At 44.9% G+C, this 27,152-nt stretch overlaps 1 protein-coding gene and 1 long non-coding RNA gene across 2 annotated transcripts in view; one reads left to right on the top strand and one right to left on the bottom strand.

The window, feature by feature from the left end:
• Positions 1-2,163: 2,163 nt before the first annotated feature.
• On the bottom strand, positions 2,164-7,613 carry LOC122172174 (uncharacterized). Its single transcript, XR_006172231.2, has 2 exons — positions 7,458-7,613; positions 2,164-3,735 (listed from the first exon to the last, which is right to left on the bottom strand). It is a non-coding gene; the product is annotated as an uncharacterized LOC122172174 (long non-coding RNA).
• Positions 7,614-7,667: 54 nt separating this feature from the next.
• FAM174A (family with sequence similarity 174 member A) overlaps positions 7,668-27,152 on the top strand; it is a 28,688-nt gene continuing 9,203 nt past the window's right edge. Inside the window, exon 1 of the mRNA XM_005280750.5 lies at positions 7,668-8,095. Within this exon, the coding sequence (XP_005280807.2) occupies positions 7,839-8,095 (257 nt within the window). The 5' untranslated portion in view covers positions 7,668-7,838. The remainder of the gene's footprint in view (positions 8,096-27,152) is intronic.

Raw genomic sequence — 27,152 nt, forward strand, 5'->3', positions numbered from 1 at the left:
AAATCATCCCAGCCAGGGCTTTGTCAAGCTGGGCCTTAAAAACCTCTAAGGATGGAGATTCCACCACCTCCCTAGATAACCCATTCCAGTGCTTCACCACCCTCCTAGTGAAAAAGCTTTTCGTAATATCCAACCTAGACCTCCCCCACTGCAACTTGAGACCATTGCTTCTTGTTCTGTCATCTGCCACCACTGAGAACAGCCTAGCTCCATCCTCTTTAGAACCCCCCTTCATGTAGTTGAAGGCTGCTATGAAATCCCCCCTCACTCTTCTCTTCTGCAGACTAAATAATCCCAGTTACCTCAGCCTCTCCTTGTAAATCATGTGCCCCAGCCCCCTAATCATTTTGGTTGTCCTCTGCTGAACTCTCTCCAATTTGTCCACATCCCTTCTGTAGTGGGGGGACCAAAACTGACAATACTCCAGGTATGGCCTCACCAGTGCTGAATAGAGGAGAATAATCACTTCCCTCGATCTGCCGGCAATGCTCCTACTAATATAGCCCAATTTGCCATTGGCCTTCTTGGCAACAAGGGCACACTGCTGAGTCATATCCAACTTCTCGTCCACTGTAATCCCCAGGTCCTTTTCTGCAGAACTGCTGCTTAGCCAGTCAGTCCCCAGCCTGTAGCAGTGCATGGGATTCTTCCTTCCTAAGTGCAGGACTCTGCACTTGTCCTTGTTGAACCTCATCAGATTTCTTTTGGCCCAATCCTCCAATTTGTCTAGGTTACTCTGGACCCTATTCCTACCCTCCAGTGTATCTACTAGCTTAGTGTCATCTGTGAACTTGCTGACGGTGCAATTCATCCTATTATCCAGATCATTAATAAAGATGTTGAACAAAACTGGCCCCAGGACCGACCCCTGGGGCACTACGCTTGATACCGGCTGCCAACTAGACATCAAGCCATTGATCACTACTTGTTGAGCCCGACAATCTTGCCAGCTTTCTATCCACCTTATAGTCCATTCATCCAATCCATACTACTTTAACTTGCTGGCAAGAATACTATGGGAGACAGTATCAAAAGCTTTGCTAAAGTCAAAGATATATCACATCCACCGCTTTCCCCATATCCACAAAGCCAGTTATCATAGAAGGCAATCAGGTTGGCCAGGCATGACTTGCCCTTGGTGAATCCATGTTGACTGTTCCGGATCACCTATATTGGAGATGCTTCTCTTAACATTTAATACAAGGGATAATTGGGGTTGCTTCATCAGCATGTTACTGGCATAGCCACATTTATACTCTAACAGTTTGGTATAGGTGTTAAATAAGATGGGAAGAAAGGATTGAGCCTTTTAGAACTCTGGAGGCAAAGGAGCAGTTCCCCATACTGACCCTCTAGAACACTGATGGGCAACCTGCAGCCTGTCAGGGTAATCTGTTGGTGGGCCACGAGACAGTTTGTTTACATTGCGCATCCGCAAGCACGGCCACGGTTTGCTGTTTCCAGCCAATGGGAGCTGCGAGAAGCGCTGTGGGTGGCTGTGCCTACGGACGGTCAATATAAACAAACTGTCTCGCGGCCCGTCAGTGGATTACCCTGATGGGCCGCAGGTTGCCCACCACTGTTCTAGAATCAATCTGTGATGTACGATCAAAACCATTTTGGATTATTTCCATTAAACTCTGGTACATCCCTATGTTATTGGAGAGCAGTATTCTACAAATCACTGAAAGGAATACTATGGAGAGATCCAATAATGTGATTATAGTTGTATGCTTCTTGGCCATAAAGGAGATAATCCACCAGTATGAGCAAGACTGTCTGTATGCCATATGCTACCTGAAACTTGCCTGAGAGTGGTCTGTGAGCGGGTTCCTGGAAGGGTCACAGAGAATGCCATACTCAGGGCAGACTTCAAGAAATATGGCAGACAATCGCCCCAAACTGGAATCTATAATTAGATTCACCAAGCCTGTAGCGAAAGAGCTTCTGCAGAACCACACTGGCTAACCAGAAGCCAAACACAGTCCCTTTTAGGCTTTCCAGCCTTTGGCTCCCTTCCAGATAAACAGGTCTAAGAGGGGTTATTGGAAACCTAATTCACCATACATGATGTTCTACCAATCCCAAAGGATTAGACGCTTACCCTCATATCAGTATGTATTTCAGATCTTACCCAAATACCACGCTGTCAGCCAATCCTTAGTAAACTAAAGATTTATTAATAAAAGGGAAGAGTTATAAATGGTTATTGATAATATACAACTATACAAATTATTGTAAAGTCCTTATATCAGATTTTTAACGATGGAATAGACTGCTGGCTTCTAAAGTCTCTCTGGTAACTTCCAAAAGATTGGAAGGTTCTCAGCCCAGAGTTCAAGATGCTCCTTTTAGTTGTAAATTCACAGTCCAGTGAATTAGAGCAAAAAGAGGCAAAATGGAGGAGTCTCAGAGGACTTTTGTATCCTTTGTCATGTTCATGGAAGTTTACTGTCCCAACAAAGCCCACAGCCCGTCTGTGGAAAATTAGTGGCCCAAGATGGACTCGTAACTAGTGGGGTGTAGGGGAAGCAGCCGCTTCTCCGCAGCACATTTTCCAAAAGCGGCGCGCCTTAGTTAGGGGTTACCATGGCGCCAGCAGGCGGGGCCCACACTCCGCTCTGAAGCTTGGCCTGCCAGCCGGTGCTGAACTCCTATGGGCAAGGGGGGTGGGTGGGAAGGGGCTGGTCCCTGCGGTGGGGCGGGGCGGCACCGGGCACAGGAAGCAGAAAACAGCAGGGCTGGTACCGGGAGCAACATGGAGCGGCCGCGAGAGGTGGATGCAGGTGGCCCAGCTCCCCCTGCCTGGGGCTCCCCTCGCCCGCTACGGGCTCCTCTTCTGCAGCACTGCCCTCCACGGGGCTGGGGCTCTCCCGGGGCTCTGCCCTGCACGCGCCTAGCACCCCTGGGGCTGCTCCTGCCTCTCCGGGCTGGTCCCAGATCCCCTCCCCTGGGGGGCTGGGGTCCTGCTGCGGCTTGCGCCCCTCTGCCTCCTCCACAGGGCAGGCATCCCACCCCAGGGGGTTGAGGCCGTGCCACCCCTTCCCCAGCTTCTCCCTCCAGCAGCCCCCGCACCGCCCTGCCTGTTCAGCCCTCGGCGCCATCGGGTCCTGCCCTGCCTCATGCAACCGGCCCCTACCGTGGGGCAGCCCGGCCCGGGGGAGCCGCAGCAAAGCCCCACCCATAGCTGGTGCAGGAGACGAGCCTGGGTCTCAGCCCAGGCTCCAGCATCAGCCTGCAGCGGGGAGTGGAGCCACCCCCGCCGGCTCGGCTCAGCCCAGCCCCGCTCTTAAAGGGACATGGACCCCACTGCATCTCAGCCGGGGGCACTTGGGGGTGTCACCTCACCCCCCACCTGGGGGGGCCCAGCGAGGGGGGTGCTTGGCACCGTAGCAACACAGAGGGGACCCCATGGGGGGGGGTGCAGAGCAGCCAGAGAAGGAGCCAAGGGGGGGGGGGGGGGACCTTTTTTATGTTTGCTCCCCCTGCTCTTAGAACCTGGCTATGCCACTGAAATGGAGTCCAGGGTTACAAGAGCATATCACATGTCCTTGCATGGTTTGCTGAATCACAGGGGGCGGCCATTGGATCCTCATTGTCTGAAGCATCTTCAGTAAGAGCCAACTGGGTGAGAGGAGTTTTTTTCAATGGCCCATTGTGGGAGCTGAGAGTCCTTGATGGGCTATCAATACACTGCTGTCTAGCCTTGATGTAATTGTATCTGGAGGGTGTCACCTAGGAACAAAACACAGGTTTAAGATACAAGCACATAGCCAATATTCATAACATCAGATACAAAGATGATACATGTGTATATTGTGACAAAGTTCTGTCCTTGACTCCGTGGGTCCTGCGTTTCCTGACAGATTTTTCCTAGCCTCAGAGGCTCACTGTGACCCTCCACATAGCCCTTCTCTCTCTAGAGGCAAGGGTCACAGTCTACTGAGCCATTTTCATCATAAGCCAGCAAGGGAGGTGAGGAGAAACAACCCTCCCTCACACAGTCTCTATTGTCTCCCAGTATCAGTGATTAATCAGGGAGGGGTGGGGGGAGCCTAGGCCCGCCCTCTACTCCAGGCTCCAGCCCAGGGACCCTAAACTTAGCACCTATGAAAGCTGACTTTTTGGACATAGGGCATGTACAATTCCCTGGGCTATTTCCCCACAGCAGCCCCCATTCAATATCTTCTTCACAATTACCTCAGGGCCTCCTTCCTTGCACCTCATATGGATTCATACCTCCAACAGCACAACTCCCTCCTATAGCTCCTGACACCCACACCACACTGATTAACTGAGAGGCTTTTAACTAGTTCCAGCCTGTCCCTGATTGGCTTCAGGTGTCCCAATCAATCTAGCTGTCTCTTCTGCCTTCTAGAAGGATCTTAATTGGCCCCAGGTGTCTTGATTAACCTGGAGCAACTCCCATTTGGTTACTATGGTACCAGGGATTTGTTTAGCCTGGGGCTAACATACCTGTTCCTCACTACTTTATTGTAGCCATCTGGCCTTGCCCCATCACAATATATAAACAGGATAATAGTACTTAGCAAATAAATTTACCATTGACACTTTACATCAGTGGGTCTTAACCTGGGGTGCACCTTAACCTGCGAGATGCCCTTTCTGGGGGTGCGAGACATGCCAAATCTTTTTAGAAGGTAAATCATCAAAAACACAAATTAAGCACAGGCACGTAAGTATAACTACTTTGTTTCATCAAACCTATGTATTTATTAACATTATACATTTTTTAACGATTACTGTAATATACAAAAATATATCTAGGTTTAAGGGGTGTGAGAACATATTTTTTAGGTTGAAGGGGTGCAAGAACATTTTTTGATAAGGGGTGCGAGAACATATTTTGAGAACCAAAGGGGTGCAGGCTGCAGTAAAGGTTAAGAACCACTGCTTTACATGATACACTTTGTATAAGATTTATGGTAATTATGTAACAGTGGTAACAGCAGTGATACAAATCATCACCTTTTTTGTACACAGGGTCACAGGGTCCAAGATTAGAGGTGATCAAAATCAAAATTTACATCCAATAGGAAATTCCAATATTTCTACATTTGTGTACATCTTTAAACCAGGATGAAATGTTGAAATATTAACTTTGGGTGGAATTAAAAATCTCAAACAATTTCAGGGATACACTGCAGTCATGGACACCCATGATGCAATTCAGTCAGAAGAGAGACCATAATGCATCTACACTGCATCATGGGAGATGTAGTCTGGTAAGGGAGCCCAGACGGTAGGGGAAAATGGGTGCATGGGGCACCTGAACTACAACTCCGGTGAGCTGCCACAACAGTTCAGGCAGACAGTTTAATGTCAAATTGGTCTGAAAGTAAATGTTTCTCTTTGTCTGAACAAACGAAAATGTTTCAATATGAGACAATATTAGCTGAAATTAAATAATTAGTTTCATTTTTCTCAACATAAAAGAAACTTGGAAAAATCAAAAAAACTGGAAAATTTTGATTTTGTGGAAGCCACATATTTAAAAAACAAACAAACAAAAACCCAATAGCACCACAAAGATATTTCCAGTTCCTGAAACCTGCTGGAGTTTAGATTATTTTGGCTCATAGTCTCCAAATTGTACTGTCAAAATAGAAATACATGTTCATGCTCCTGCTTGACCAGAAAAATCCAGACTGACGACACGCTCCATCCAGATTTTGTCACAGAAAGTGTAATGTACAGAAATAAAAGCCACTAAATGAGACTGATTCATGAAATCTGTGGCTGTTGGGGAAAAAAAAGTAGAGAGTATATGGGAACCCTATTGATAAAGGTTGTCAATATTTCCTTTGAAGAGGGGAATCTACTGTCCATCAGAAAGTACTCAATAGTGTAGTCAGGACTCAAAAAACTATTACTCGTTGCCTAATTTCTAATTTCTGAAAAGTTAGAATTAACTTTTCAATTATCTTCACTTCTCCACTGCAAATATCTTGGCTAGAGAAGCTGGAAATTTTCCATCTGTATTTTTTCAGCAGAAAATGGGGCTCTCCTGAAATCAAAATTGTAATTGCTGTATTGAGGTCTGGATTTTTCCAACAGAACTGAAAAAAAATGCTCTTCTTGATTTAGCTGGTAGGATTTGGGGGATTGGGATAAAAGAAGTTGCTGGAATCAGCTTGTTTTTGCAATTCTGCTGTACTTTTTGCAACAGGCATTTAAGGTAATCACGATTTGGTACATTACTTTTTATTCAGATACTAGAATTCAGAAGCTTGGGATTAAAACCTGGCATGATCCAGCATGAGCTAGGTACCAGCTGGTAATTTTTCCAGTGCTATTGGACCAAGATGTGTCAGAGGTAGGGTTGCCAGGTGTCTGGTCAGCGGCGTCCGGTTGAGGTTGCCAGGTGTCTGGTCAGTGGCGCAGCGGGACTAAGGCAGGCTCCCTGCCTGTCCTGGCTCTGCATGGCTCCCGGAAGCGGCCGGCATGTCTCGTTCCTAGGTGCAGGAGTGGGCACAGGGGCTCCACGCACTGCCCCTGCCCCGAGTGCTGACTCCACAGCTCCCATTGGCTGGTAATTAGGAGCTGCAGGAGTGGCACCTGCAGGTGCGGGCAGCCCACAGAGCCACCTGGTCCCTCCTCCTCAGAGTCGGACATGCTGGCCGCTTCCGGAAGCTGCCTGAGGTAAGCATCGCTTGGCTGGACCCTACACCCCGAATCCCCTCCTGCACCCCAACCTCCTGTCCCAAGTTGGAACCCCCTCCTGCACCCTAACTTCCTCCCAGAGCCTGTACCCCAACCCCCTAACCCATCCCTGATCCCCCTTCTGCACCCAAACTCCCTCCTGGAGCCTGCACCACAATCCTCTGCCACAGCCCTGAGCTCCCTCCCACAGCCAAACTCCCTCCCAGAGCCTGCACTCCACACCCTCTCCCGTGCCCAGCTCCCCTGCCCCAGCCCTGAGCCCCCTCCTGACTCCAAACCTCTCACCCCAGAGCCCACACCCCCTCCCACATCCCAACCCCCTGCCCTATCCCGGAGCTCCCACCCGCACCCTGCACCCCTCAGTACTGGCCCCAACCCAGCGCTCACACCCCCAGCAGGAGCACTCACCCCCTCCCACACTCCAACCCCCTGCCCAGAGCCGCTCATTTCTAGCCCCACCATGGAGCCCACACCCCCAGCCAGAGCCCTCACGCCATCCTACACCCCAACCCCCGGGGGGGAAGCCGGTACAAATTACCGGGGCCGGCGGTCTGCACAGCAAGGGTGGACCGGCTTCCTGTCAGTCCTGTTTAGACGGTCCACCCTTGCTGGGGGGGCCCGAAAAAATTCCGGGGCTGCTTCCCCCTGCAAGTGGGGGAGAAGGTGAGAGCCAAAGACAGCCAGGCGGGATCCGGGTACCTCCGGCTCTTGCCTTATCCCGGAGCACAGAGTTTGGGGTGGGTCACCCCTATTGCATCCCCCTTTTTGCTCACACTCTCGTCCCTGCGTCCGCAGAGCCCGGCGTGGCGCCTTATACCCGCCTGCAGTCGGCCTCTGCCCAGCACTGCAGCCAGCAGCAACCACCCTGCCCAAGTCCCCACGCAGGCGCCCTGCGCGCGCCCTCAGGCTTGAGCTGCAATCGCGCATGCGCCGACCCCGGTTTAGTTTTGGAGCGCAGAGCCTCGGTCACCTGATAGCAACAGCGGCGGCCGGGGAGCGTCCATGGCAGCGGCGGCCCTGCCGGACTCGGAGCCATGATGAGAACTTCCGCTTCCTCTGCCGCCGCTGCAGGGCCCGGCCGCGCCTAGGCCGCGGCGGCTCCCCCTGGAGGCCGAGGCCGTGGCCGTGCCCCAGCCGGGCAGGGAGGGGGCGCGATGCGGCCGCCGCTGCGCTGGCTCCTGACCGGGCTGCTGCTGGGAGCGCTATGCGAGGAGGCTGCCGGGGCGAACAGCGACCCGCCGGCCCGCTCGACGCCCCCGCAAGGCAGCACCCCCGGGGCGGCGACGCGGAGCAGCAATGGCAGCAGCAGGGCCCCGCCCGAGCGGGACCAGCCCATGACCCAGCGCGCCCTGGCTGTGCTCGTGGTGGCCAGCGGCGCCCTCATCGTCTACTTCGTGATCCGGACCGTGCGGTGAGGGGCCAGGCGGGCGGGGGAATATAAGCCCTGTCGGGCTCCCCCGGGCGCGGGGGGTCAGTGCTTCCCCTGCAGTGTCCCACCTCCGGGCCCGGGTGCAGCGGGGCTGGCCGTGGGGTGCGAGGGTTTCTCGCTGCACACGCCGGGGGATTTGCTAATGAGCGCTCAGGTGAGGTGTACGGAGCCAAACACTGCGTGCAGCCTGTCCCGGGGCCATCCCGTGGGGTACGACACGGACATCTCGCGCTGTGCATCCTCTGCGGGAGAAACTGCACTGGCATTAGCCTTGCACCCTCCTGTGCCCATCACCTTCGGTTCCTTAGCTGTTTTGCCTTCTTACTGATGGCAGGTACTTCGGGCTGCGCTTTCTAGTGAGGAGCAGTTCTTTGCCATCTGCCTTGGACTGAATGTCACAGGTCAAGTACCATTCTAAAATGTTGACAGCATAGTTATAGATGTCTAAATATAAATACAATGTCACACGTTAATCCCAAGCACCTGTGTCACATTTTACTCCCATTCAGTCTTGCTGTAAGAATCCTCATTGTTTTGACCACGTTACCCCCTCTCCTTGCCCCTCTGCATGTCTACTCAAGCACATGTCTACTTGTCTTCACTTTTAATGTCCTTGTAGAGAAACATTGATTTAAAAGTCCTCTGTGACTTATCCTTGGCTACCTTTTGAGACTTGGGGCTGGTCTACACTACTGTTTAAGTCAATGTAACTTACATCACTCAGGGGTATGAAAAAGACAAGTTACAGCGACCTAAGCACTGTCCACTCCGGAGGTGGAGTATTGGCATATCCTGTTGGTATAGTGTGTCTGGTGAAGACACGCTATGCCAACGGGAGAGCACTCTCCCCTCGGCACAAATACTACAGTGGCACAGCTGCATTGGTGCAACTGTGCCGATGTTGTTGTTTTTCAAATTCTTTTTACATTAAATTGAAGATGGTCTGTATCATAAAACCAGAAAGGGTAGTTAACTGTTGGAACAATTTACCAAGGGTTGTAATAGATTCTCTATCATTGGCTGTTTTTATGGAACTCTATGGCCTGTGTTTGGCAGGAGATAATCAGTAGTCCCTTCTGACCTTAAAATCTATGAATCTAAACCAGAAAAATGACCAAGTTTAGTGCTGGAGCAACACCTTCTTACTCTATTTTGCCAGTTCAGCATATTTATTTAAAATAGGGTTACCAGTTTTCATTCAAGATAGCGTGCATATGAGAGAAAGAGATACATAAATACAATCTGACATGTTTAATAGCTTCTAAGGCTGGAAAGGGCCATTGTGATCATTTAGTCTTACCTCCTGTATAGCACAGGCCATAGAACTTCCCCCAAATTATTCCTAGAGTGTATCTTTTAGACAAACATCCAGTCTTGATTTTAAAATTGCCAGTGATGAAGAATCCACCACAACCTCTTGGGAAATTGTTCCAGTGGTTAATTACTTTCACAGTTAAAAATGTAAGCCTTATTTCCTGTCTGAATTTGTCTAGCTTCAGTGACTAGCCATTGGATCATGTTATATCTTTCTCTGCTAGACTGAAGAACCCATATTTCAATTTGATTTGTCTTGCTTCACCAAAGAGTGAATCTTGCATAGATGATCCAATGCAGAGATGCACTGTGTGATTGCCAAGCTTTAACTTGCAAATGTCTTAAAGATTTAACATATACCCCAAGTTGATTCACTTTTGTGATAAATTGATAATTTTTCATTAAAAGATGTAAGCTTCAAAGTTAATATTTGAGCCCTTCAGCAGTGTGCTAACCAATATATTGCATTATGTAACATCTCTTCTAAAAAGGAATATTATCATTTTTTGACAAGTAAGATCCAGAACACTCAGGTACATTAAGATGAGTGACCTAATTCCTTAAGTAGTCATAAAACTTTCTTTCAGCTGTAGTCTGGCACAACTGGTATTTTGCATCTTGGATTGTTTTCTCTGACATTAGTTTTCCCTATCCACACTTTTTGATAGCTTGGAGTCTGTGCTGATTTTCCTCTCATTAATAAAATAGCAAGCATATATACTTGCATATGTGGAAAATATGCACTTATCGCTTGTTGGAAAGCTTGGAGATACATGGAGAATGAAAGCACTATATAGTGTGAAATTACTTTATTTTTAAATCCAGTTACTTTTATATGTTGGCAGAAATTTTGCATGGATGGTTATTGTTTTGTTTTGGGGGAGAGGCATATTTTCATGCACCAAGTACCATCAAGCTTCAGATGTGATTCTTTAAGGAGACCTGTCAATTTTAAATTGACTTCACTCTTATTTACTTTTGTTACAAGTAATTCTTGTTATTGGGATATTTAGTGCAATGGATTAGGTACACCACGTGTCTTGAAAAGTATGTTTGGGTGGTTATTAATCATTGTAGCAGTGGAGATATGTCTGCAAGTTTTGCATCTGTTGTTCTGGCAGCGTCTGGTGCTGCTTCGAGTTTGTGTTTGTCTTGGACTGTGGGAAACTTGCTTCTGTTAATGAATTTGCCAGAGTTGGGGGGTTGTGTGAAGGCCAGAAGAGGGAGTTTGGGAAAGATTTCTTTCAGGACGTGGTCCCTGTCAAGCACAGATTCTAATTGTGTAATGATACCCTGTATGGTTTCTAGCATAGGGTGGTAGGTGACAACTAGGGGTGTGCGATTGCAGAGTTTTTTTTCCATAATGAAGTAGGTTCTTTTGATACAGGTACTGATACAGCTGTGCCCTGCAGCATATTTAGTGAAGACACTCTACGCTGATGGGAGAGAGAGCTCTCCCGTCAGCTTAAAAAAACCACCTCTGCAAGCAGCATAAGTGATATTGGCGGGAGAAGCTCTCACATGAATACTTATGTCAGTTTAATTTATGTTGCTCAGAGGGGTGAAATATTCACACCCCAAATGACAAATTTTGCCAACAGAAGCTGTAGTGTAGACATAGCCTAAAACTCATGGACTCAAAGACACTGGATTTATGGCTTAGTTAGAACAATCTATAACTCACTAACCCTAGAACTAGCCCTAGAACTGCAGAGATGTTAAACTGCCCACTTCACCTTGTATGGTTTTTTATAGCATGTTAATTCCTTATACTAAACAATCCACCCTCTATTAGCTGTGACACTCTGAGTAGCTTTTCAGACCTGAAGAAGAGTTCTGTGTAAACCCAAAAGCTTGTCACTTTCACCAGCAGAATGTTGTATGTCTGAGTTAGTGATGACTCAAGATTGTTGAAAAATAGGCTCAATTGGAATTATTTAATCAAAGATTATCAACCAGAGATTAGTACAGGACTATATAGAGTATAGAAAGAAAAGATACATTGCCACTCTGTTGTCAGATCTAAGGTGGCTCTGTGTCTTTCCTTCACTGTATCTGGAGGGGTATGCAGTTTCATTCCCCAACTTAACTTCTCATACCAGTGTCGTCATATAGGGTTTTTGCCAAAGAAATGTTCTGATGTCAATTCTATACATTCTCGGTTTACCTGATTTATATGTGAAGGCATAATTTATTTACAGCTGAAAGGACCAACAATTCTTTAAGATAGTATCTCTCAGTGGGTCCTTCTTAGCCCATGATTATTCTTCCCTGTTGATTCCCCAACAGAAAACATCTGCTGTAACAATCATTCCTTATTAGTTTCCCAAGTCTTTATATATGCTTAAAATTCTATCTTTAGTTATCCAAGACTCTACTTTTACTATAAAGAATCTCTTTTCTGAAGAATATCACTCTTTATCCCTGGATATTTAGAGGGATATTCTTAGATTGATATCTGGAAATTTGCCAAACTGTTACAGTGGTTAATACATCTCTCAGAGCAAATTAAACAAATATAGATTGACAGATTTACAGGGCCCAATATTACAAGCCCTTACTTATGAGAGTAACCTTATTGAGCTGACTAGGATTCTTTCATGTGAATAATGGAAATTTGTGGATTAGGCCCCAAATCTGTAAACAGACGTATGCTTAACCTTAAGCATGTGCATAACCCGTCTGATTTCATTAGTTAAGTATGTGTGTGTTTGTAGGACTGAGGCCTTATGTGCCATTTTGGAATGCAAGCTTGAGCATTTCCCCCTTGGATCCATTAAAGTCAGTGGGATTGAGGGCCCGTGGCATCTCATTCAATTGAGTGTATAATAAGTAGAGCTGCCCAAATGGTTGGGGTGAGGAGGGGGGATTTGGTGGGGTTTTTTGTTTGTTTGGTGGTGGTGGTTTTATTTTGGTGTGTGGTGATGGGATTTTTTGTTTGTTTTCATTTGACCAGCAAACCAAAAAACAATTGCCTCGCATTCACCCCAAATAATTTTTTGTATTGCTTTCTCTGTAACATTATACCCTATACCTTTGTGGTTAGAGGACTCACCTGGGATGTTGGAGACTTGCATTCAAGTCCCCATTCTTTAACCAGTAGTCTCTAGGGTGGAGCTCTCTATTGAAGCTGTTCCACTTACTGTAAATATTCATACATAATGACTCTGTATTAGCCTGGTGGTTAGAGTACTCATCCTGGGGAGTAGAGGGTTGGTCACCTCGGTTTCAGTCCCTGCTCCAATGGATATTTAATTATTTATCCAACATGGCATAGCTTCAACCGCAGAGATTGTAACCCACCCCCACATACTCTGTAGTCTAGTTGTTAGGATCATCACCTGCAATGTGGGAGACCCAAGTTCAAAATCTTGTTGTGACTCAAGAAGAATGGGGACTTGAACCCAAGTTTCCTGTATCCCAGGTAAGTTCCCCAACCATGGTGCTATAAAGGTGGCAATGCCTCCACCTTCTCTGGAAAAGAAAAGGCTGGAAAAGAAAATTGGTTGGAACTATTCAGTGAATTTGAGTCAAATTCATGAATACTTTTGGTCAACCTGAAACTTCATTTTTCCACAGATAAACTATTAATCTTAAAAAAATTCACTCAGCTCTAATAAATAAAATGGTGTCTTCCACCAGCTCTTGATATGTTTGGAGAGTTTTTCAATAAAACACTTCAGTTTGCAAGCATTTGATGAAGTTTAATAAAGGGGCTGCCTAGTCAAGGCTGCTTAACTGCTTCAAAGTACTGTCTGTGAGGTAAAGATTATTTGATTTATTAGTCTTTTTTTCCCCTCTATTGGTGACTCATTGAGAAAGTGGACTTGATCTGCAAAAGACATGAGTCCCTTTTTTAAAAAAAAATTTCTTCCAAACAATAGTTGCCCAGAGTATACACACCAGTACCCCTCTTGGCATTCTGATTAAAGCTAGGGTTACCATCCGTCCGGATTCCCCCGGACATGTCCGGCTTTTTTCAGTTAAAAATAGCGTCCGGGGGGAATTTGTCAATGTCCGGACTTCCCCCGCCCCCCCATGCAGAGCATGCGGGGCTTACAGGGCAGCCGGCCGGATGGTGCCACTCGCACGGGGCTCCGGCAGCCAAAGCCCTTCCTCCACTTCCCCCCTCCTCTCTCCTGCAACTTGACACCACTCCCCTCCTCTCCCTCCCTCCCCCCGCCCTGCATTCACAGATCACCGGCCGTCGTCTCGGCCTCCGGCAGTCTGGAGTTCCGAGCCTGCTCCCCTCCCCCGCTGCCGAGCGCGCTGCTCTGCATCACAGTAAGGGGGCCGGGGGTCAGAGAAGCGGCAGGGAGGTTCTGGGGGGGGGTAGTCAAGAGACAGGGAGCAGGGGGAGGGTTGGATGGGTCAGGAGTTCGGGGGGGGCTGTCTGGGGGTTGGGGGTGTAAGGTTTTGGGCAGAGTACAGGGGGGGGTCTCAGGAGGGGGCAGTTAGGGGACAAGGAGCGGGGGGGGTGTTTGGGAGTTCGGGGGGGGCTGTCAGGGGGCAGGAGTGGGGAGAGGGATCGGAGCAGTCAGGGGACAGGGAGCAGAGGGGTTTAGATGGGTCGGGAGTTTGGGGGGGGGCTGTCAGGGGGTGGGGAGTGGTTGGATGGGGCGTGGGAGTCCCAGGGGTCTGTCTGGGGGTGGGGGTGTGGATAGGGGTTGGGGCAATCAGGGGACAGGTAGGGGGTAGAGTCCTAGGGGGCCAGTTAGGATGTGGGGAAGGTCTCAGGATGGGGCAGTCAGAGGACAAGGAGCAGGGAGGCTTAATGGCTCTCCATGCGTCTCTGGACCCTCTCAGCTGTCGGGCTTGGACGGAAACATTGCCTGAGGGTAGTGAGAGAATGGGTTATCGGTGAGGTGGGGGTGGGCGTGAGCCCGGTCAATAGGGGCAACCCCTACCAAGATCTGAGCCTTTTCTCACACGCCCGTTAGAGCTTGACATTATGCTGTTTGGGACCCCTCTTTGAGGAAAGCCTCTGGCTTGCAAGTCCAACCGCTACCTCCTCGTGGTGAGAGTCGGTAACTGGCTTGGATAGCCAAGCGGACTGCGGAGGACGAACCCACATCCCACATTCAGTGGGGTGTGGGACGGGGTTGGGCAGCCCCATATGGTGCCACATGGATGCCCCCCAGGTACGGGTTGACTCCCCCAGGTACGGGTTGACTCCCCCAGGTACGGGTTGACTCCCCCAGGTACGGGTTAGATTCCCCCAGGTACGGGTTAGATTCCCCCAGGTACGGGTTAGATTCCCCCAGGTAAGGGTAGCCTCCCCCAGGCATGGGTAAGTTTCCCCCTGGAAAGGGTAAGTTTCCCCCTGGAAAGGGTTAGTTTCCCCCTGAGAAGGGTAAATCTTTTAGCTATGGAAAAAAGTAATTTATATTTTTATACCGGATTGGCGCTGGACCGGGTTAATAACGCCCCCGCTGTTGGCTTTGATGCCCCGGCCGACAGTGTTAAATATATTAGGGGTGTGATCAGGGTCGCTGGACCAATGGATAAAATGGTGTGGACTATAATGAAGTCTCATGAGAATGAGAGTGAGAATCAAGTCCTCCCAGTGGAGCATGGAGAGGAGGTAGAGGAGAATGTTTGTGATGATCGTGGTGAGGAGATTTTATCTATCTTACCGATGGTTTTTACAAGGGACACTTTTAATGATTTAACTATGGACAGTTTTAATCCAGATTTTAAGTATTTAAGTACATTTGATGATCCATATGTTAGGGAATCGGGATATCTTAATGCTCATTTAGTTAATGGGTCTAGTTTATTAAATAGTTTTAGACCAAGTACTGATTTTAATAGGGATCGTAATAAGGATCTTAACAGTACTGGTAGTAATATAAATATATTAGAAAGTAGTTCGTGGAAGGATGGGGTTTTTTATTTAGAGTATCCCGTTGATAGTTTTAATTGTCCAATATGTCCCCAGATATTACCAACATTTGGTAAATGGGCCAAACACATTAATGTGGTTCATAAAAGTAAAGCCATACGAGTTGTATGTAGTAAATGTGGAAAATCTTCTCAATATCGTAATATAGCTTGCCACTACCCCAAGTGCATACCCAAGAAGGCGGATACCCCAATGAAGAGCCATACGTGCTCGGTCTGTGGGCTTGGTTTTCATACTAGATCTGGATTGAGCCAACACTGTAGACATAGACACCCTGCTGTGAGGAATGAGCAAAGAAAAGAAGATATGGTTGCTAAAAGTAAGATCAAAGAGGGATCGATTAGATCTCGTATATGGACCAAAGATGAGGTTGCGCAGCTTATACAGTTGGAAAGGAAATATATTGGGAAAAGGAATATAAATAAATGTATTGAGAGCGAGATGAGGACCAAAACGAATAAACAAATATCAGATAAAAGACGAGAATTAGCAAAGAAGAAGTTAGTGGTAACAGGAGATAGGGAGGAAGTGACTGAGGTAGAGGACATTAGAGTAAATATATTAGAAATTCCGCCCCCAAGAGAGAGGATTTTCCCACTAAAAGGACATCCAGAAGTGGATTTAGTGGAGAAAATATGTAAACGGGGAAAGCAAAGTAGGGAGGGAAGAGAAATAATAAATAGTTTAGGGGAAATTGAAGGATTATTAAAGGAGGATTTAACAAAAGCTCTCGGATGGGCAATGTTGGAAAAATTATGTTCTTCATTAGTAGAGGGAAAGGACCCTAGAAATGAAAGTCCAATAGAGTTGAGGAATAAAGGAAAAGGGAAGATGAGAAAGGAGGGGAGAAGGAAGCAATTTAATGCAAGTAGGAGATATGCTACAAAGAAAGCTAAGTATAAATTCTATCAACAATTATTTGATAAGGATAGAAGAAGATTGACTCGCATTATAATGGGAGAGCCAGATAAGGCTAAGTGTGCTATCCCTATGAAAGAAATTGAGGAATACTATGTAAATATTTTGGGAACAATTGGACATGGTAATATGATAGGGTGGCCATCATCCACAGAGAATGCGGATAATGATATATTAATGAGTCCGATCTCTGTGGATGAGATTAGAATAGCTTTAAGAGAAATAAGAAAAGATAGTGCTCCTGGCCCAGATAAAGTAAAAGTGAGCAATTTGTGGGATATTTTTAATTTAGACTCCTTAATACTTACAAAAATTTTTAATATATGGTTTCTAAATAGACAGGTACCAGATGAATTTAAGAAAAATAGAACGATTTTAATACCAAAGACACAAGATGAGGAGGAAATGAAGAAGTTAACATCTTGGAGACCATTGACAATTGGGTCAGTTTGGATTAGAATCTATACCAAAATATTAGCAAAAAGACTGGTGGAAACAGTTAAGATATGTAGTAGACAAAAAGGGTTTATATCCGCCCCTGGGTGTGAGGAAAATATTGCTATATTAGATAATTTGATTAAAGGGGCTAAACGAAATGGGAATGAAATTGCAATAGTGTTTGTAGATCTTGCTAAAGCATTTGATTCTGTGGGACACGGACATATAATAGCCGGGTTGAGAAGATTTGGTATAGATGAACATTTTATAGATATTATTAGGGACCTTTATGATAATTGCACAACTAGGGTATGGGTGGGTGATGAAGCTACTGAGTGTATTTTAATTAGGAGGGGGGTCAAGCAGGGTGACCCGTTGTCCCCAATTTTGTTTAATATTGCTATGGATCCCCTTTTAACTAGATTAGAAGTAGAAGGAAGTGGTTTTTATGTTAAGGGTAATAGTGTCACGTCATTGGCTTTTGCCGATGATGTGGCAATTTTAAGTAGCTCATATAAAGGAATGATCAAAAATTTGGGTATCTTAGAGGAGTTTTGTAAAAATACTAATCTCTCTGTTAATGTGAAGAAAACGAAAGGCTTTCATATTTTAACTAAACATAAAGCCTATGTAGTTAATCCTAAGGATAATTGGCAGATAGGGTCAGAGGAGATTGAATATGTTCAACCAGGGGATTTTGAAAAATATTTAGGAGCTAGAATAGATCCCTGGATAGGTGTAGGGGGACCGGTACTTAAAGAAAAATTGAAAGATTGGAGTGAGAATTTAATTAAGGCCCCATTAAAACCGGCCCAAAAAATATTAATTTTACAGACATACATCTTACCGAAGCTATTTTATAATCTTCTTTTAATAGAACCCCCTTTTAATCTTTTAGATCTTGATGTGTTAGTTAGAAAAATAGTTAAAGAGATTTTACATTTACCTCAGTGTACCACAGATGGGATATTTTATTCTAGAGGTAGGGATGGTGGTTTAGCTCTCACTAAGTTTAGTGTGCAAATCCCAAATATGTTAATTCGTAAATGGAGGAGACATATTGTCTTGAGAGATGATTGGATGGACCTATCTTATCTATATGCAGGAGAAAATCTTGTGGATAAAATATTGTTATTTAGTGCAGTAACATCTCATCCCAAGAAATGGAGGGAAGAGGAATTTTTAAGATGGTCGGAACTGAGATGTCAGGGAATAGGGATAAAATATTTTAAAAATGATTTAATTAGTAATTCGATTTTTAGAAACTCTAGTAAAGTTAAATCGTCAGCGTATATCGCAGCATTGCAGCTTAGGGCAAATATTTATCCTACTAGGGAGACATTAGCAAGAGGAAGAGGAGGTGTGAATGCTCTTTGTAGATGGTGCGGTAAAGTGCGGGAGACTGTTCCCCATATCTCAGGACAATGTTATAAGACTAAGAATGCTAGGATAAAAAGGCATAATAGAGTAGTGTCTGCAGTTTAGATAAGGTTGGTAAATTAGGGTGGAAGGCAATAATAGAGCCCCATTTGAGAAATAGTAAGGGTGAGTTAAGAAAGCCGGATATTATATTTATAAAAGGAGATACAGCAGTGGTGGTTAATGTTACAGTGCGATGGGAGGATAATGCCGGAAGTTTGGAACAAGCCCACAGTGAGAAGGTGGCTTATTATCTTGAGTTAGAGGAAGAAATTAAAAACTTAACGGGAGGTAAAAATATCCACTTCTTTGGTTTTGTGCTTGGGGCGCGTGGCAAGTGGAGTGAAGGGAATAATGATTTGTTACAATTATTGGGAATGGACAGAAGTAAAAATTTTAAGGAGAGTATATGTAGACTTGTTTTATATTCCACTATTGGTATGATGGCTATATTCAGTGACAGGTAAAGATCCCGGAGTTTCCATTCCGTGTATCTTGCCAAAACTAAATTTTAGCTATTTTGGTTTCCATGCTCTAAATTTTCAAATTTTTAATATTGTTTTGAACATTAACATATTTAGTGTTATTTAATATCTGTCCTTCAATAGAATGGTTTTAATTATATAATAAATACTTATTAATGGATGAAATTCCAATTTAAATTATTAGTTTATTTTTTTTTTTAACTACTGGATGTGGATGCGGACTGGCCGCGTATAGTAACCAGGAAAGGGCAGGTAGTCACGCCTGTACATAAATAGGGGGTGGAGTCCTGGGGGGCAGTTAGGGGCAGGGGTCCCAGGAGGGGGCAGTCAGGGGACAAGGCGTGGGGGAGAGGGTTGGGGGTTCTGATGGGGCAGAAAGTGGGAGGGAGTGGAAGGGGCAGGGGCGGGGCTAGGGCAGGACAGGGGCGGGGCTAGGGCGGGGCTCCTCCCGTTCTCTTTTTTGATTGTTGAAATATGGTAACCCTAATTAAAGCTAGTTTTGTGGTGAGTGAAATGTACAACAGCAAATGTGCCCTTAAATTAAAAAAATGCTATTACAAAAATGCATTGCTGTTAATCTTGGATAGTGTGTGTCCATTTGTATGTGTAGATTCTAGTTTGCTCTTCTCTAGTTCTGAGAGCTTATTATGGGTTTATTTTTCAGTCATTATTATTCACTGCTACAATGAAGATTGTGATTGGATCATAAACCACTATTTTCAGTAATTTGTAAGTGCTGTAAAAGATGGTACAGTAAAAATGTAACATTGCGAAGGATTTTTTTTGCTTTTTAAATTTCATTGTAAACTACCCATAACTCATATTATTACTCTTTAAACAATTCCAGAAACACGGAATTCATGTAATACAAGTGAACCAGCTCATTGTAGGGACCAGACTAGTCTTTTTATTCCATCATCAGACCCATGGCTAACCTTGCTTCCTCTGAGGATGATACTTTTGAGAATGCCTTTTAAAGATGGAGTCTGCTTTTTCTGAGAGCTGCTATAGCATCACTAGCAATTCTGGCAACAGTACATAGGTTGTAATGCTTGTTCTCTTAACAGAAACAGACCTCCAACGTGCAGGAATGATGATGTATATTGCAGATTCATGAATGGTGAAATTGCTTAATATGACTTTCAGCATTTCCATCCAAAAAGATAGTCATTATATTCCTGAAAGGCTTCCGGTCTAGCACTGTTCATAGCCCTTTGTTCCTTCTGTCTACCAATATTAGACTGAAACTTACTCTTTTGCTGTCCTTTGTATAGTAGAGAGCTGTCTAGATTCCTGTTTGTTTTTTACTGGCTGTTTGGCAGTTGGCTAGAGTAAAAATGATAGATGGTGAGTGGCAACATATTCCTGCAAAGTAATTAAATATTAGTTTGTTTTGGTCATAGTTTGATTGGAAAGTCGTTCATTAATTATGGTAGTGGTCTTGGGAATGCAGAACATGCATCCATGCCGAGGTTCTTAAGGTCTGACCAGACCACAGTTTTAATTCTCAGTCTCCTCTGCTTGATCCATTTTTTTTTCTTTTATAACCCCAAAACTTCCTCTCTGGAGTCCCTGAGAACTGAGGCCTTGTGTACACGGGAGGGTTTGGCACCAATGTAAAAAGTGAACGACTTGCACTGATGCTGCATTCTCTGGCTGGAAGCCAAGGTAACCCATCTCATTGCAGTGAATATACATTTAGAGGCTCACTGTTCCTGCTACATTGGTGTAACTACGCAGGTGCCACACTCTCCTTCGCCGCTGTAGACCTGAAGGCATACTTTTTTCCCCTCCTCCACACATTCCCCAACGGCCTTCTTCAAAGTCTCTTCAAACATCTTCCTTCTGGCATTTTAGCTGCAGCAATAATTTGCCAAAATTACAGTAAAATAGGCATTAAACAAACCAAGTATATCTCCTGTAGATCTCAAACTGCTTTACACTGGTGGATAGGTAAACTGTCCTTGCTACAGGTGGGGGAACTGAGGCCCTAGGTCACAGCAAGTCAGTGACAGAATCGGGAGTAATAGAACCCAGGTGACCTGACTTTAATTCTGACGCCCTACCAATTTGGTGTTATCTATTTTGACTTTCTTATTTTGGTTTATACATAAAAAAGACTAAAGGAACACCTATGTGTGGTTATAGGTGACTTTGGCGGTATTTAGAATTACAAATGTTGTAACTTGCATGTCCCTGAGTTACTCCCCTAATAATCTGGTAAATAAAGAAAATAAACTTTGATTCAACCCTCCCACTTTAACCAAAAGCCTGTTTTAGGGCTTGGCTACACTTGTGAGTTAGAGTGCATAAAAGCAGCCCCGGGTGCCTTGGCTCACTACCTGTCCACACTGGCAAGGCATGTAGAGCGCTCTGACTCCGCGGCTACAGTGCTGCTGGTACTCCACCTCGACGAGAAGATTAACACTTGGTGCGCCTTGGCTGAAACACCCAGGCGTCAGTGTGAACGAGGTGTTGCATTACTGTGCTCTGATCAGCCTCCAGAAACGTCCCTAATTCCCTTAAGTCAAGTGGCCACTCTTGTCATTGTTTTGGAATTGCTGCAGGAATGCAGATATGCCCTTTGAAAGCTCCGTTTCTAACAGCCGGTATGCTTATCTGCTCCAAGACAAAGCAACCATTACTGTGGAATGCTGTGTGTGTGAGAGAGAGAGGTGGGGAGGAGGAGGGGTCTGCTGCTCTCTGAACTTACAAGACATCATGCGGACATGCTCTCAGCCCCCCAAAAACCCACTCTCTCTCCCCCCCACATACGGGGAGTGTGTTGTGTGTCACACTCCACCCCACCCCCATTTGAAAAGCACGTTGCAGCCACTTGCATGCTGCAATAGCTACCACAATGCACTGTTCTCTGTGGCCGTTGCAAAAGCTGCTAATGTAGGGTTACCATACATCCAGATTTCCCCGGACATGTCCAGCTTTTTGGTCCTCAAATCCCCGTCCGGGAGGAATTTCCAAAAAGCAGGACATGTCCGGGAAAATAGGGAGGCATGGTAAGGGGACCGCCTCCTCCCCAGGCTCCAACTTTCCTAGCTCCCGCCACTCTCCCCAGCACAGCAGCAGCCGGAGCCTGGGAGGAGGCGGTTGTGAGCTCGGATGCCGCCGCTCGGCCGGAACCGGGGCCCGTGCAACAAATCCGTCTGCTCCCTAGTTGTTAACCCTGATATCAGTCATAAAAGTAATCAGCCAAAAACAAAACCATACAAATGAGGTGCCATAGGACAACCAGTAATGGGCAAGCTTTTGTGGTTAGTTTACTGGTGAAGAGGAAAAATTACTGATACTTTTGGTCCTATTTGTGAGAGAAATAAAAACTCTCCTAGTGCTTAAAATAGGTTTTCTAAAGTTGGTGAGAAAATAAAATCATAGCAAATGAAATGAATAGAGCTTTTGATTCTTATTTTTTTAGATATTTTCAGTGTGCAGTACTTAATTTGGCATACTGAGTAAAACAGAGCATAGCATGCAAAATGTATGTCAACATTAAACTGTTTATCATGGACTTAATTTCAAATGAAATTTCTAGGAAACTCTTTAAAATCTCTTTTGAAGGGTGATTATTAAATTTCTCTCAAGGGTATAAAACCTGCACCTCGTGAATGCCCTTCATGGAAGAGAGATTCTGCTCACTTTCAAGGAATAACTTTTATTTTATAGAATAGGGTTTTTTAATTAAGATGACAACTTTTTTGAGGTAAATTGAATTTTTTTCTGCATAGTGAACTATTCAGTTTAGTTAAAAATATGCATTAGTGAAGAATTCAAATTAGCGTTAGTTGATATTTTGTAGTGTGTTCTGTCGGAACATTAAACTGTATTGCATATAAGTTGCTTTACACTGAGTTATTTTACAAGACAGTTAAACTGCTGTTCTCCCTTATGGATGATCACCAAACATTTAAATGATGCAGTTACTTAACTACAATATCTCCCACAAGTCATTTTACTACTTGTAAGGAGCATATCTAAAGATTTGTTGATCAAATCCTGTTAAGAGTTTCATGTTAGAAGACACATGTGGTGAATCTATGTCATCTTAATCTATAGCTATCAAATATCTTCAGCCTGTGGGAATGTCTGCACTTGAAGCTGAGGTGTGATTCCCAGCTCAAGGAGAAGAAACTTGTGCTAGCTTCATCAAGCAAGCATGATAATAATAGTTGTGCAGATGCAATAGCATGGGCAACAGCTCAGGCTGGGCATCTGAATATGTACCCACTGGGTATGTACTGGTTAGCCCCTCACACTGCTTCCCACTGCCTGACTACCTTGGATGTGCTACCGTGGCTACACTACTATTTTTAGCATGCTAGTTTGATGAGAACTGTCATAAGTGTCTCAAGCTGGGATTTGCACGCTGAATCCTATAAGTCATCTTAATAAGCAGCTCTCCGGATTATCTAAAATGATTGTCTTAAAATGAAAATTAATGAAGTGGGGCGGTATGTGTTATTCTGTGTTGGGTATATAACGAAAAATATTTGTTTTCCAATAGACAGTTATTTCAGGACTGCTCATCAGACAGAACTGTCTTCTATACAAATTAGTTACCAGTTTACTCTGACTTCTAAGGATAGGGAGGAATTGGTGTTCCTGAAGTGTGGTGTTTAAAGAAGGCAAACTTTAAATTCAACTCTGTAGATTTAATTCTGTTGCTCTGCATCAAGGGTAGCCATTTAGACATGGGCAAAGGGAATGTAAAATGCAACCAAGCTGGAATAGTAGTGTGTTACACCCATTTTTCCCATATGTAAATAACTACACAAGATACAGAGTACCAGGGAATGTCAGTAGACTGTGCAGAATCAGTATGTTATGCATTGCATATCTGTAATTGTCATCATACCAGGATTTGTCACACACGCACAAAACTACAATCTATTTTATTTACACAAGATAAATAAAACTGGATGGGGAAATGATATAGCTCAGACTATAGCAGCCCAACAGTCTGTCCCATTTAAGAAAGGCCGCTGCAGATAATCTTCCTGGAAGCAGGCCTTATCAATTGGGCCCTACCAAATTCATGGTCCATTTTGGTCAACTTCACGGTCATAGGATTTTAAAAATTGTAAATTTCATGATTTCAGATATTTAAATCTGAAATGTCAGTGTTGTAACTGTAGAGGTCCTGACCCAAAAGCGAGTTGGGGGGGGGGGGGGAGAGAAGGGGAGTCGCAAGGTTATTGTGTGTGTGTGGGGGGGGGGTGTCACAGTATTTCCACCCTTACGTGTGCACTGCTGCTGGCGGTGGTGCTGCCTTCAGAGCTGGGTGGCCAGAAAGTGGTGGCTGCTGGCTGGAAGCCCAGCTCTGAAGGCAGTGCCACCTCCAGCAGCAGTGCACAAGTAAGGATGGCATAATATGGTTTTACCACGCTTGTGATCAGACCTGTGATCAGAAGGTATCCAGTCCTGGAAAAATTACTAGTTGAAGTTAATTGTAAAGACCTGTTCAGCTTTTCTCAATCACAGCAAGGTATCCCTCTCCTTTTACCAAGAAGTTATGTGAAATATGATTCATACACTGATGTATAAAATACTTTCACCCTCCTCTTAAAACATTTTAACACACTGGCTTTAGTGATTTTATTTACTTTGACAATGGAGCTTACATGTATTGATGAGTAGTAATAAATATCTAGCTGTTAGGAATGTTACTCATTTTTATCTTAGTGGAAAAATGGATAATCTGAATGAATCCAAGAGGTGAGAGATTCTGTGCTGCTAGTTTTAACTGCAGCATGGAACTTGCAGTCCAGAGAGAATGGGATTTAGGGCTTGGCTACACTTGCAGATGTAGAGCACTGGGAGTTAAACCAGCCTTCCGCGACTGCAGAAGGGAAAACACTGCCGTTTGTTTACACGGTCAGTTGCAAGTGCACTGAAGTGGCCACATTAGCAGCTCATGCAACGCCACAAAGAGCAGTGCATTGGGGTAGCTATCCCAGTGTGCAAGTGGCTGCAAGGTGCTTTTCAAATAGGGGTGAGACAGGGAGTGTGTTGTGTGTATGTGGGGGGAGAGACAGTGTGTTTTGGGGGGCTGAGAGCATGTCCGCATGCTGTCTTGTAAGTTCAGACAGCAGCAGACTCCCCCTTATGCTTCCCTCCCCCACACTCACAACAGCAGCGTTCCATACTAATGGTTTGCTTTGTCCCGGAGCAGATAAGCATGCAGGCTGTCAGAAACAGCTTTGAAAGGGGATATCCGCATGCCTGCAGCCGATTTCAAAACAATGAGAAGAGTGGCCACTTGACGTCAGGGGATTATGGGATGTTTCCGAAGGTCAACCACCGCATAGTAATGCAACACGTCGTCCACACTAACATCTGGGCATTTCAGCCGGGGTGCAGCAAGCTTTATGCTTCTCGTGGAGGTGGATTACTAGGAGCGCTCCAGCTGCAGAGTCCAGGCGCTCTACATGCCTTGCCAGTGTGGACACCTCAGGAGTTAGGGCTCCCAGGGCTGCTTTAATGCGCTCTAACTTGCAAGTGTAGCCAAGCTCTAAGGGGGCCTCAAGCCACCTTTGTGCCCACCCAGTTCAGGATTGCTATGTGAGGAAAACAGCCCTGATGTAACTTGTACATTCTTGACAGGCTGCCTAAGCTATATCAACCTGTTTCCGGTTGCTCATGGTACGGGCAGCAGTGCTACTCAGTCCCAGTGCTGCAGCCCTGCCACCAACATGCTGTCTTCAGTTTCTACCCCAAGTGAATTCTCTCCAGTTGGATCAGGATTTTTCAGAGCCCATTTATGCTCCTGCAGACTCTTGACTTAGTGGACAGGGGTGAAAGAGGGTGTAAGACTCTTGGCCAAGCTGTCTAATTGTTTGAACAAGGTATGTCTCTGCTAGTAAAACAGTACTAGGCTCATAGCCTAAACTCTTTAATATGTGATATTGACATGTTGTTCTTTCAGTAGTTGTGTGTGGTTTTTGTTTTAGAAAACACTTCATGTAACTATAGAAGTTGTTGTCACCCATGTAAAGTCTAATCCTTTTTTGTACTCTGTTGGCCTCAGTGTCTTGGGATGGTGACTTCCACAGGCTGAATATACATTTTTTCTTTTTAAAAAACAAACAAACAACCTTTTCAGTTTTAAATGTCTTTACATTGGATGCTAACTTGTATTTGAAAAGGTAAATAGAAACTCCCAATTTACCTTCTGTATGCCATTCATTGTTATATACTTTTGTCATGTTCTCTCTTTTAGCTCCTCCCTAAACTTAACAGTCCCAGTATTTTCAGTGTCTCGTATGTCAGTCTTTCTATATATCTAATCCTTTGTCACTAATATTTGGTCCCCTTCTACTTGTGTTATATCTACTTTGAGGCAGGGTGATCAGAGTTAATCATGGTATTAAAGATGAGGTCCATTTACTTATATGATAGTATAACATTTTTAGTATCATTTTTCTATCCCGTTCTTTTACAATTTTATCCTCTTGCTTACTTATTTGACCAGTGGTGCATATTGCACTATCCACAGTAATGTCCAGAGGTAAAATCTTGACCCCATTAAATCAGTGAGTGTTTTGTTGTGGACTTCAGTGAAGCCAGGATTTTATCCTGTTTTTTTTCCCCCTGAGTGATCACAGTTAATTTGCAACCCAACAATGTGCATGAGTACTTAATTTTTTTCCCTTCCAGTATGTATTATCTAGTGTTTAGTAAGACTGAATTTCATCTCCTAATAATGACCATTCAAGCAGCCTGCACACCCCTGAACAGGAGACACACACCACTGCATGGAAGGGACTCTTGTCCGGAAGTGTGTGAGCTGCTTGCATAATGTAGTGCAACCAGGGACAGCTGCCAATGAATTTGGTGCCCGCCCCAGTGGGCAGGACGGTACAGCCACACTGGAGTAGCTGCCCACACAAGGCTCTGGCTCCTGTGAGTGGTGGCCCGACATGCTGCTGCTTTTGCCACTAACGTTCCCGGTAGAGCCCTGCAGCTCCGCGGATATCCAATTTATATCTGTGGATATAAATTTTGTATCTACAGAGGGCTCTACCCATGAATAGTTAGTTTCCCTAATAGATTTTTAGAAGGAACTTTGTTGGAGGCATTTTAAAACCACAAATAAATTGTATCCACCACTTCTCCTTTATCCATTGTTTTATTGACCGTCTCAAAAAATTCCAGTAGACTAATTTGTAAACCCTTCAGAAGAAGAACAGTTTGTGTGTGTCCTGGGGCTTATAGGTGCTACTGCAGTACAGATACTAATAATGGATTTGAGAGGCACAATTTTCTTTATCTTTGTTTGATCACATGTTGATCCTGGTGTTCTATAACTCTGTTTCTACCAATTTACTTGGCACTTTTTGGAAAGGGGGACAATATGTAACAATGAGGACTAAATGCCTATCAAATAATAGTTTTTTTTTGTTTGTTTGTTTTTAAAGGAAGTCATTATTGGAGTTAAAAATAGAAAAAGTCATCAAAAATTGCAGTTCTTTTACGGCATTATTATTTATGAATCCAGCATTTCACAGAACAGTAGAGATGTGTGCCATGCTCCAAAGAGCTCACTGTT

This window comes from Chrysemys picta, chromosome 6 (assembly GCF_011386835.1).
Source record: "Chrysemys picta bellii isolate R12L10 chromosome 6, ASM1138683v2, whole genome shotgun sequence".
Lineage (NCBI taxonomy): Eukaryota > Metazoa > Chordata > Testudines > Emydidae > Chrysemys > Chrysemys picta.